Source organism: Lontra canadensis, unplaced genomic scaffold (assembly GCF_010015895.1).
Source record: "Lontra canadensis isolate GAN:19392208 unplaced genomic scaffold, GSC_riverotter_1.0 scaffold91, whole genome shotgun sequence".
Taxonomy (NCBI): Eukaryota; Metazoa; Chordata; class Mammalia; order Carnivora; family Mustelidae; genus Lontra; species Lontra canadensis.
The window spans coordinates 7691390-7704394 of record NW_022631085.1 but is presented as its reverse complement, the minus strand read 5'-3'; the positions used below and the strand labels follow the sequence as shown (position 1 = coordinate 7704394).

Below are 13005 nucleotides of genomic sequence, written 5' to 3'. Positions count from 1 at the left end.
CGAACTGCATAGACTGGTTTTGCCTCTTCTTGAACTTCACATAAATGGATTTATATGGTATATTCCTCTAGGTCTCTGGCTTTTTTGTTCCACATAATATTCTGGTAATTCATCCGTGTTCTAGGTATTACCAATTCATTCCTTCTTAATGAGTAGCATGCCACTTTATGAATATGCCATAATTTATTTATCCATTCTTTGTTGATGGACAGTCGCACTCCTTCTGATGTTTTGCCATGATGAGTAAAGTTGTGATGAACATTCTTATACGGATATTACTTTTGGGATATATGTTTCTATTTCTTTACAGTAAAAACCTAGGATGTAATTGCTGGGTGGGAAGGTTTGTGTATGCTTTTTGCTTTATAAAAGATTGCCAAACACTTTTCCATGGTGACTGTAATTTTACATTCCCAGTGGACATATAGAAGAGATTCAGTTGCTCCATGTCCTTACCAACACTTGCTATTGTCAGTCTTTTTCATTTTAGCCATTCAGTGGGTGGGAAGTGATAGATCATGATGGTTTTAGTTTGCATATCTCTGATGGTCAACGGTGGTAAACAAGTTTTCACTTACTTATTGGCCATCAGAGTAATATCTTCTGCCAAGTGTCTAACTTAATTTCCCACTTTTGTGTTGTTTTATTTTTTATTATTGATTTATAGGAGTTCTTTATATATTCTGGACATGAGCCCTTTGGGATATACACAGAGAGTTAGTATTTTTTCCCCAACCTGTGGCATGCCTTTTTCATTTTCTAACAATGTCTGTACATGAGAAAAATTCAAAAACTTTTAAATTTTGATGGAGTTCAGTCTATTTATTTATTTTAAAGATTTTATTTATTTGAGAGAGAGAATGCATATACATGTGTGTGTGTGAAAGAGAGAGCATGGAGGGACAGGGAGAAGCACAGTCCCCTCTGAGCAAAAATCCTGATGCAGGGCTCGATCCCAGGATCTTGAGATCTTGACCTGAACTGAAGGCAGACGCTTAACTGACTGAGCCACCCAGGTGTCCCCAGTTTGCTATTTTTACTATACACTAAATGCCTTTTGCATTCTGCTTTCTCAGATCACACTGATATCCTCCTAAATTTTCTTCTAAAAACGTCACAATTTTAGCTTTTACATTTAGGTCTGAAATTTAAGTAATTTTTATGTATAATGTGAGCTATGGGTCAAGGTTTTTTTTTTTTCTCTATACAAGTATCTGATTAATTTAGTGCCATTTATTAAAAAGACTTTCCTTTCCAGGTGCCTGGGTGGCTTAGTCGGTTCTGTCTGACTCTTGGTTTTGGCTCAGGTCATGGTCTCAGGTTGCGAGATTGAGCCCCAAGTAGGGCTCCACACTCAGTGTAGAATCTACTTGAGATTCTCTGCCTCTCCCTCTGTCCTTACACCACCCCCCATACTCCCACCAAGCTCTCTGTCTCTCTAAAATAAATAAATCTTTAAAAAAAAAAAGACTTTCCTTTCCCTATTTTCATAATTATTCCTCAGAAAACAACTGAAAGCATGCCTGTGGATATACTTTCATCATTTCATCACTGTATGAGATGTGAGTTACAGGAATTTCATAGATAACCTTTATCAGATTGCAAAATCTCCCCCCTTTATCACAAATGGATGTATCAGATTTTGTCAAATGCTTTCTCTGCATCTACTGAGATGACATTTTTCTCCTTTATTACATTAATATGGTAAGTTACACTGATTTATTTTTTGAATGTTAAACCAATCTTGAGTTCCTAGGGTAAACACTATTTATCCATGATATATTATTTTTTAAATATATTACTTGATTTTGATTATTAATATATTGAAACACCGTGTAGACTGGTGTTATTTCTTTTTAAAATGTCTGATGGAATTCACAGCCAAGCCATCTAGGTCAGGAGTTTTTATTGTTTTTGAAATGGGGAAGATTTCAGTTATGAATTCAATTTCTTAGCAAGTTTAGACTTTAGAAACTTAGAGACTTCAGGCCGTCTATTTCATTTTTAGGTCAATTTTGGAAATTTGTGGGTTTTATTGTTTGTTTTACAAAAAAAGGACCCATTTTATCTACATAGTGGAATTTGTTGACATACATTATTCATAATTTTTTTATCATTTTAGTGTCTGCAGGATCTGTAACGACTGTAGTGATATTTCCTCTTGCATTTTTAGTATCTTTTCATTAGTATTTGTCTTTTATCTGTTTCATGTGATCACTCTTGCTAGAAATTACAAATTTCATTAATCTTTTCAAAGAACTACCTTTTGGCTTTGTTGATTTTCTCTATATTTTGTGTTCTACCTTGATTTTTACTCTTATATTTGTGATTTCCTTCCATTTCATTTGGGTTTACTTTGTTCTTCTTTTTTCTAGCTTCTCAATGCAAAGGCTTAAATCAATGACTTTACACATGCCTTGTTTTTTTTTTAAATTATAAGTATTTCAAGCTATAAACGTCCCCCTAAGCACACCTTCTGCTTTATTCTTCAAATCTGCTATGCTGTGTTTTTATTGTCATTTCATTCAAAATATTTGCTAATGTGTTTCGATTTCTTCTTTGACCCACGAGCTATTCAGAAGTATTATCCATTTTCCAAACATCTGGGGATTCCCTAGATCTACTTTTATTATAACCTTTTATTTTAACACTGTGTGGTCCAAGAATGTATTCTCCATTATTTCCATCCTTTGAAACATATCAAGACTTGTTTTATGCTCCAGGACACAGTCTGCTTGTGACTTTCCAGACTGCTGGTGACTTTTCTAAGTATGCTTGAAGGTAAGTCTCTTTTGTAGCTGATGGGGGTAGCAAGCAAAAATCTTCCAGAGCTTTCTTTCTATCTTTCCTTCTAGGAAACCATCCCAGATTCCCCAAAGTCAATGCTTTTGTTTCCACAGTACTTTCTTCTGATCCTAGTTAATTACAGTATGGCTCCCACCACATATCCCACATCTTCCTATCCCCTAGGATCTCTCAAGTGCCATCTGATGTGCAAAGTGAAATTTCAAGTTGCTTGAGGTGGTTCAGAAGCCGTGCCTTGCTTATCAAGAAAGACAAGATAATGACCCAGGCTTCCTTTCACTATATTTTGTTCTGCTCTTTATGTGATGGTGTGGCAAGGAATTTGGGATCTGGTGGGGAGAGAGGGCAAGTGGGGCGGATATTGCCACTGTTTGCGTGGGGTTGTCTATAAAACCCCCATGACATCTCCCCTGTTTAACTCAAGGACACGGCTTGTTGTGGGGGAGTGTGATAATTTTTCCTGTAGAGTTATGTTTTATATTTTTCTTTTCTTAAAAAAGATTTTATTTATTTATTTGACAGACAGAGATCACAAGTAGGCAGAGAGGCAGGTGGAGAGAGAGAGGAGGAAACAGGCTCCCCGCTGAGCAGACAGCCTGATGCGGGGCTCGATCCCAGGACCCTGGGATCATGACCTGAGCCAAAGGCAGAGGCTTAACCCACTGAGCCACCCAGGTGCCCCAATGTTTTATATTTTTCAAGAGTTGATATATATGTCCTAGAAAATGTGCCTTATGAGAACTATAACCTCCTTCTCCTATCTGTGATTTACAGAAGTCATACACTTAAGTTTTGGGAATTAGTTGACTTAAAGTAAAAGACAATGTAAGTGAAAATATAGGGGTTTAGGTACATGGCAAAATGTGCCAACACGGTACTTAATATGGGTATAGGCAAACTGGTGAGATCGCTGCTCTACGGTAAACCTTTGCTATTCCTACAACGTGAACCAACCTTTAGTCTTTAAATCACTTATCCCCAATCCTTCGAGGACCCTTCCCAATGAGACTGGAGAAGCTGACACAAGGAACAGCACAGTTACCACAGCTGACCCAGAAAAAGAATTCCAGCTACACCGTATGATATTCGGTCCAACTCGTGCCAAGAAAGATCTGCTCCTGGCGGTGGGATGGGATCTGGAGTGGCTCAGAGGAAATGTGCTGGGAAAAGGAGTTGCTGAGCCCTTCCACCGCCCACGCTTTCAGCCTTCCCACTCCCAGCACTCAAAATGCAGAAGGACGCTCACCTTCTCCCATTCTCGGTCCTTGTTCAGCACAATGACCACCAGCCTGGGGTGCACCTGATAGCCTTCCTCAGTGAAGGACAAGTCTTTGCCATCCCACGTCACGTTGACCATGAATCTAGAGAGAAGAAGAGAGAAAGACAAGTTTTTAGGGAAGAAGGAAAGAGGTCAGATGACTGGACAGCACCATCTGCGTAACTCACGGAAGATAGGCTTACATGGCCGTCATCACCTGTGACAAGTGGCCTCTATGTGTGGGAGTACTGGTACCCATGCTGGGCACTCGTTTCCAGGAGCCTGTACTCACTCTTGGAATCCCCCACCCTATACGATGTTAGCAGTGGACTGTCATTAGCCCATGCGACAGAATCTTTTGGCCCAGCCGCACCCACAGACCTCTGTTCAAATGACATTACAGAAGATCTTAAAGCATGTTCTATTACATTTTAACAAGTTTCCCTAAAGGAAGCTGCTGGCTCTTTGACCATGTGGGATGCAACCTCAAAGAAATGGTATCCCACCTATTCATTACTCATCCCGCTAATCTTACTAAATGCTCGCTACATGCCAGGACTCAGACACTTGACCGAGGATAAATAAGGAAACAAACAAACAAACAAAAAATAAAGGAAACAGACATGATCCCTTCCCTCATGAAGCTTCCAGTCTAGAGGAGAGAACTGGAATTAATCATTTACAGATCTATGACAAGTGTTATCAGAGTGAGGTGGGTGAGCTGTCTGGAAGTGAATCGGGGTCAGGCAGGGCTTCTATGAGGAAGTCTGGCTTCACTGGAAAGATGAGTCAGCATTAACTAGGTTAAAAAAAAAGACATAAGTAAATTAGAGGTAAAAAGGGTAGTAGGTGCAAAGGCCCTGTGGCTGTACACACAAGGGACTGACTGCAAACCAATGAGACCAAAGCAGAAAGGGACAGAAGAATGTGGGATGTGTTGTGGCTGAGAAGGTGAATAGGGGAGATAGTGCCAAGGTTTTTAGGCCACATTCAAGAGTTCTGTCCTTGTTTTATTTTTTTTTTTTAAGATTTTATTTATTTATTTGACAAAGAGAGAGAGATCACAAGTAGGCAGAGAGGCAGGCAGAGAGAGAGGAGGAAGCGGGCTTTCCGCTGAGCAGAGAGCCCGATGCGGGGCTCAATCTGAGGACCCTGGGATCATGACCTGAGCTGAAGTCAGAGGCTTTAACCCACTGAGCCACCCAGACGTCCCATCTGTCCTTGTTTTAAAACATTAAGACCACACTGAAGATTTTAATCAAGGAGGCGAAACAATCGGACTTGACTGGAGGGCTGTGTAGAGAGTGGGTTGGAGGCAACCAGAGCGAGTGCACAGGGGTGGGTTACGGTGTGCTTATTCTCCAGGTCAGAGATGATGTTGGCTTTGGCTCTGTCATGGCCCCAACGGAGGAGGAGAATGAGGACTACGAGTCGCCACAAACAAGATCAGGTGGAGAATATTTAGCAGGTAATCGGTGATGTGAAGGTTGGGGAGAGAGAAGCAACAAGGACAACATCTCAGCATCTGCCTTATATAACATCCGCGTGGTCAACCACTGTCCTAGCACTTCTGTTGTGCAGGACGTCTGTCTGCCTTATGACCATCTTACCTCCACCCCTATTCAAAAGCCACCTTGCCTGCAGGCAGGCTGGATATGGATGAGGAGGGAGGCATGGCAGAGCTCCCCTCCCAGGATTTGGGGGGCAGGATCCCCAGGAGTCCACATCTTTTGTAGCTTGAGAAAAAGGTGATATTGTTGGAGACTTCCAAGGGAACACATCAATTAACAGAAACTCAATGAAGGTTGTATGGTGGGCTGAAATATTTGGAGATCCCAGAGAGACAGGGTATCTCGAGACCATGGCATTTTCTTGGTTTATACGCCTTTAATTCCGAAAGTAGCTGAAGAAGTAAAATATTAACGAGGAGAAATAGAGTATAAAAAATTCAAAAGCGAGACACTGTCCTAACTGGTCACATGTCTGCCCTGAGCTGTGTCGTATGGGGGGAAAATCAGGTCTCCCAGGACAAGGTAAAGAAATTGGGGAAAAGGCAAAAAAACAAATATTGTGTATCCACTCAATGAACTATTTGGGGTTTTGAAAATCGTATTTTCGATGACAAGTTAATGGAGAGGAGAAAATGCTCACTCTTTCACATTAAATAAGCAGAAGAGGATAAAAACAAGGTTTGTGCATAGAAGGATTACAAGTACCTTTTATTTTCTTTTGTGTATCTTTGTGTTCTCCAAATTTTCTGCAAATAGTGTCTGTTAAAAAACAGAAAAAAATATACCACTGCAATTCCAGAAGGAGCAGAGAGTAACCACTCTCCTACTGGGGGCACGTGAGGTGTCTGGGATCATTTCCTAGTAGGATATTTTCTGTTGATTCAACAACTATTTGCTGCATGTCTATTATGTGTCAGGCCCTATGGGGAGTCCTATAGATACGGAAATAAAACCCACAGTGCCTGTCCACCCTCCTACCCACACGTTCACCACCCAGTAACACAGGCACATAAACAATGACAGCACGAAGAACGCCGCTCATGTAGGGATGCTTAAGAAGTAGGAGAAGCGGGAATGCAGAGGGAGGCCCCTCACTCAAGCTAAGGGCTCGGGGGTGGGGCTTCCTGGGGAATCTTGAAGAGAGAAGGAGTTAAGAAGAGGCGGGAGACAGGTGATTGGGTGGCTCTGTTGGTTAAGCCGTTAAGCGTCTGACTTGATTTCAGCTCAGGTCTTGATCTCAGGGTCATGAGTTCAAGCCCCGCATCGGGCTCAGTGTTGAGCATGAAGCCTACTTAAAAAAAAAAAACAAAAAAAACGAGGAGAAGGAGAAAAGAATTCTGAGCAAAGGCATCGCCTTGAGAAAAGAAGAGTCAGGAAAGGTCAGCAGCGTGTCACACGCTGGGGAAAACAGGGAATAGCTTAATAAGCTATTAGGGCAGTGGGATTCCTCTGGTGTGGATCCCTGAAGCCGGATCCTAAAGGACCTTGAATGCTACCCTAAAGCATTTGGGTTTTGTTCAGAAGGCTGGAGAGATCTATGAAAGGTTTTAAACAAAGGAGGGATGCACAGATTTGCTGGCAAGAGAAGCAGAGATAAAACTGCTTCTTTCCTTCTCTGCACTGGAGGACAACTTCATTTTTGTTTATGGCTAAAAAAACGTCATTAATTGTGTGTGTGTGAGGGGTGTAAATTAAGTTGTTTATATTTTCCCAGTGGACTTTCGGTTTTGTTTCCCGTGGTTATTTTTAGCCTTATTATATCGTCTGGCACGCTGTACGGCTGGGGTTCATGTTTGGTGGTTGAGTACGTTAAGATATCCTCACCAGAAGTGCCGCCAACCATGCCTACATCCGTCTGTCTGTCCTTCTGTCCATCCATTCATCCATCTATCCATCAATACATTCATCCGTGTACCCACCCAAAAGACACTGGCATACCTACTCCCTGCCATGACCTGTGCCAAGAACTGTGGTGGGAAAAACAACAAAGTAAACACACAGAGTTCTACAATACGAAACTGCAGTCGAGAGCAGTGAAGTATTAAAATCAGAGACATGTACTAAGTAGGCTGGTCAAGAGCCCGAGGAAGAAGGTGGCTGATTCTACTATAAGAGGCACAGCTGGCATCAGGAGACAAAGTGGAAGGAAGAACAAGGGCTGGCCAGGTGAACGGCCAGGGGCGAGGGGTGGCGATGCCCTGCAGGGGGGAAACCACCAAGCCAATGGAACAGGATGGAAGACTGGTCATGGACTCTCCCATGAGCGGCCTTGACCAGGGCTAGTCTGGTATCCATTATCAAGTCTCCGTATTTGCTGCCCCAAACTCAGAGGTTTTTAATTTATCGTACTGGTTGATGTTGCTGACTCAAATTAGCTACCAGGCCAGGGTTGGACTTGTCCGACACTTTGGGATGGACAGAGCTCAGGATGGATCTACCCCATGACCCAAAGGCAGGGGAACTGAAAATTCCGATTATCAAGAGGTTCAGAAATATCCAGTTGGTTATCTTTTTTGGAAAAGGCGGACCAGAGAGCAGATGCTTTGGTTCTGACCTAGACGCGTGGCCCTGGCGAGAGCCATTCTCAAGGTTATGTGGGGCGTGACCGGAACATCACAGTAGCCATTTGGCTCAAGGAGCTAGAGTGTACTGATGAGCAACCAGATCTTTCGATTTGCCAGCTGAATTTACTCAAATCTCCCTCTTCTTTACTTCCCATCTCTACTTCTTCTACTCACTCCCCTTCTCCCGTCTTGCGGTGAGATCAGATGGCATGAGCCGGGAGATGAATTAGACACGATCACTCCTCTTCTGATTACATGGAAACCACGATACAGACGTTCTCGTGCCCCCTCATTTTCTGTGTTCCTTTAGGATTCACTATTCTGGACCGATGAGTCTGTATACTCAACACTAATATCATTTTATTGTTTTTCCTTTTGTTTTTTTATTAACAGTCCTTACTCCCTTGGGCAGGTATGGGGGAGGGCACGAACAGAATTTTTTGCTGAACAGTAATTTCATTATGAAGTTGGCAGGATGCGAGCACCGACTACCTTCAATTCCCCCAACCAATTTCTAGGAAAGACAATTCATATTTTCTCAGACTTTCTCCCCATCTAAACTGGCTCCCAAGCAGAATTCTTTACCTAGGGAAATCCCATTACACACCCCACTGCTTGGTCCCCATTAACACCTGCTGGGTACTTGTATTAAACCATAAAATCTTAACACTGCTTTGTTTCTCTCTCCAAAATGGATTATAAACTTTTAGTGACCAGATGAAATATTAGAAATTCCGGGCGGCTTCTAGGCTTCCATTTCCATCCTCGCTATTTCCATCGGGAGCCGCAAATAGCAGGGAAGCAATGCTGGCAAAATGTGGCCAGATGGGGGCATTCCGGGGGCTTGCAGAGGGGTCCAACCACTGTGTTCTTACCAACCACTGATGACAAAGCCAAGTAGTTGTTTTTTTTTTGTTTTGTTTTGGTTTGGTTTTTTGTTTGTTTGTTTGTTTGTTTGTTTTAGATGTCCATGACATACACAATGCTAAACTAGAAAATACATTAAGTTATGGGCCGTACACAAGGACAAGTTTCCTTCGGTATCTGCTTAGGCGTGTAACAGACGCTAAGACCAGATGAAAGGAACACTTGTCAACTGCGCAAACTCTGTACCCTGCGAAGGCCTGACAGAAGGCGATCAGAAAGAACACTGTTCTTCTGGAAAAATAGCAATTTTTCCTATAACAGGACTGCCATGAAATTCGGCCTGCATTGTCAAGTTCTTCCTAGACCTGCACTGCCTGGTGTTAACAGACACCAGGACATGTGGCCGGTGAGCACCTCCACGTGTGAGTCTGAAGGAGAGACACTATAAGGACGGAACGCACCGCGGAGCCGGAGACTCCGGAGGGAAGAATCATGCAAGAAGATCTCCTGCGACATTTTATACCGATCTCGTGTTGAAACACTTCAGACGTCTTGGGTGAAATGAGACGTATTATTAACATTAATAGCATCGGCTTCTTTTTCCTTGTTTAACGCGCTGCCAGAAAGTTTAAGATTGCACGAGGCTTGCCTTCTACTGTGATTGGTCAGCTCTTCTTGACTGTCCTTGGTTTGGGTTTTTGCTATTTTTTTTCTTTTTTTTTTTTTAACCACTAGACGGGACGCATCATGAAGGCAGGGACCGCGTCCGCCTTTAGCATCGTATTTCTAGTGCCAGACACAGAGCCTGGCACAGAGCTGGTGCTGATAAATAAAACCATGAATTTCTATTTCTAGGATACTGGAAAATGGAACAGGGATCCAAAGCCTGGCTCTTTGCTCCCACCTGTGTCACGATGGGCAGTGTATTTAAAATTCTCTGAGCCTTCATTTCTTTCCTTATAAAAAATGGATCAGGTTCAACCGTATGAACCAGCCAAGACAGTCTCACATGGTTTCAGCTCACCGTTACCTAACTCCTGGGTTCAGGGTAGCCTTAGGGACAGTGCCCTTAGCATGCCCAGCACTATGCCTGCTTTATGGCTGTTACCTAATAACTAGTAGCTAAGATTTATGGACATTTCCTGTGCATTTTTTTTTATTTACAATTTTCCCACCCTGTCGTACTCTCTAACACCCCACCCCAGAGGCAACCTGGTCTTTTTTTGTTGTTGTTTTTAAAGATTTTATTTATTTATTTGACAGAGGGAGATCACAAGTAGGCAGAGAGGCAGGCAGAGAGGAGGAAGCAGGCTCCCTGCTGAGCAGAGAGCCCGATGCGGGACTTGATCCCAGGACTCTGAGATCATGACCTGAGCCAAAGGCAGAGGCTTAACCCACTGAGCCACCCAGGGGCCCCCAACCTGGTCTTTTTAAGGCCATGCTTCTCATGGCTATGACCAGGGGTCTCTCTGCCCTCCGGTCAAAAGCCAACCATATACGGGCTGTCGAAGTTCCTTGAACTCGCACTTAAAATGTCTCATTCCCTCTGATTTCGCCTCTCTTTCATCTTTATGGGCGTAAGTCTCCTTTAATTTCTAAAATCTGATTATTTGAAATGTTCTCAAGACATATTTACTATTCACCATTCCCCTTCAGACTAATTCTCCTACTGTGTCACAGATGCCACTATAACCCATTTAGTGTTTCTCAATTTTTGGTTCATTTCCCATCTGCTTCGCCATTTCCCACATCCCCCCCACTCCGGGGTTTGTGCGGGGGGGGGGGGCGCCCCCCACCCGCCAAATCACACTCTCCCTGAAATGCTTCCTCACCCTTCTTCGTCTGTCGTATAATTTACATGTTTCTGAAAACAGTCACTGTTCTCTTGAGCCTCTTTTCACTCCTCAGGACACTCCCATTCTTTGAAAACATTTTTCTGCTCTCTGTACGCTTCTTGTGGTCATTTGGGATCCCTCCAACTCTGATGCGTGTCTGAGCGCCACCCTGCAACCCCATCTTCCCTAAACCGGTCCCTGATGGGCATCAACCCTCTCCCCTCTTAAGCTCCCAGCCCGAGCTCGGGCCCTTCCCCAGATGCACGCGTGCACCGCATCATTTGCAAGCCTCCAGCTGACTGCATCCCCCTCTTTGCCCCGGTGCTCAATTTCACAGGCTCATCAGTGCTTTCCCATTTCCCCCAAACAATTGCCCAAGGTATGACCCCAGAGCTCACCCAGACTCAAATGTCAGGACAGAAGTATAGTCACTCCAACACAGAGATCACCATGTTTGCTCTTTCAACTCTAATTCTATTGTGGCCCATTTCAAAGATTAGGAACGTCACTTGCCTTGACTGGGCAAGAATGAATTTTTTAAAAATGAGAATAGGAGATGGTAAGTTCCACAAAGGCAGGGATCTTTGTCTTATCACTGGGCTTCTAAAACACCTGGAAGAGGGTGGCTTGCAGCATGAGCTTAGAAGTATGTGTTGGATAAAGGAACAAAGGAATGGCCAGACGCAGGCATCCAGGAATCCAGGACCTCGTTCACTCAAGGCTCATGTCCTATGCCACAGCCTGACCAAGGTGCATCTGTGAGACAACCGTTTAGTTTCAAATCATCCTGAGTTAGAATGCTGTGCTGCTGCTTCCCATCACAGGTAAGTATCCTAAACTCTCAGACCATCTGTCTCCCTTTCTATAGAAGCAAGGTTGTAACGGCCACACCACTGTGTAATTATAGGGCTGAGCTTAGATGGAACGTGATAAGGTAAGGTGTGTGCCGTGGCCAGCCAAGTCTTCGGCACGTAATAAGTGATGGGGGCAGGAGTAACAGGAGTTGTCATGGTTTCACATGATTATCTTTTCTCCTCTGAAAATGTGAGATTAAATGGCTTTCATCTTTCAGATGCTGGAGGACTATTTTGGTTGCTAATCCCAGTCCTGCAAGGGAGGCGATGTGCTCCCTTACATCCCAACCCCCAGGAAAGAGGAGCTAGTCTCATTGCTCAGAGCCCAAGGGATCTCCAGGCCAGGCTATGGTGCAAGGACATAGACCCCTTCACACCGCCTGGGGTCCCCGCCTCTATTTGGTGAGCACATCTGAGCCAAAGGTGGCTTTGGGGGGACTAGACCCACATGCTGTCTTTTGTAACGCAACCTTGTAGTCTAAAACTGTACTAAGTAAGTTAGGACAAAGCTTTCTCTGTAAAGAGGACCATTCCTCCTACGCACGTTGCCAAACAGCATTGCTGAACCATTTGGCCAAGGTTTCCACTGGAAGAGGGACATACAGACTAGGATCTAGGAGACATGCCCTAATTATACTTTATCAGGAGTTGCTGGAAGCCATTCTCGGCATCCCATGTGGGCTCTTGTTCCTTCTACATGCGGTTCTCTCAGGAACCTGGTGGAGGTTCTGGAAATGTTTGCAATTCTGGATCATATTCTATACTGCCGCCCAAGCAGCACCAAATACATCACCATTAACTTCTAATGGCTCTGCCTCACCTAACTATTCAGAACTGGCTGGCACAGGGGTTCATGGAAAAATCCCATGTAATAAGCATCAATTCTAAGGGAGCCAAAGGGGCAGGGGGAACAAAACCAGGTCACGGGACAAGCAATTTCCATGAGCTCACTTGATCACCTGTGTCTACGTAGCCAAGCTCTTCAGGATCTCTAACAGGCAGATGTACGTGGAAGTAGCCCCCCTACATCCCCAAAACCCCTTCACACACACAGTATGCAGAATGAGGTGATGTACACCAATTCAAAGGGTGACTGTATCCAAGAATTTCCAGATACGCCCCCACCCGGGAATACGGGCTCCCTAAGGATAAGCCATCCATCTCTCATTTTCTGCTGTACCCCATTCCAGAACCGGGAACCGTTCCTGGCATAAATTAAGTGCTCATCACCTACTTACCGAGGAACTGAAAGGCCTCGGTTCGGTCCTATTTTCTTACTCTCTGACAATAAGCCCTCCTTTATCTATCTAT

The 13005-nt window shown here is 43.8% G+C and overlaps 1 protein-coding gene across 2 annotated transcripts in view; it reads right to left on the bottom strand.

Moving 5' to 3' along the window:
- Positions 1–13005, bottom strand: part of GRIN2A (glutamate ionotropic receptor NMDA type subunit 2A) — a 364634-nt gene that overhangs the window by 109655 nt on the left and 241974 nt on the right. For both annotated transcript variants that reach the window (XM_032836343.1, XM_032836344.1), the window contains exon 5: positions 4052–4166. In XM_032836343.1, coding sequence (XP_032692234.1) covers positions 4052–4166 — 115 coding nt within the window. The remainder of the gene's footprint in view (positions 1–4051; positions 4167–13005) is intronic.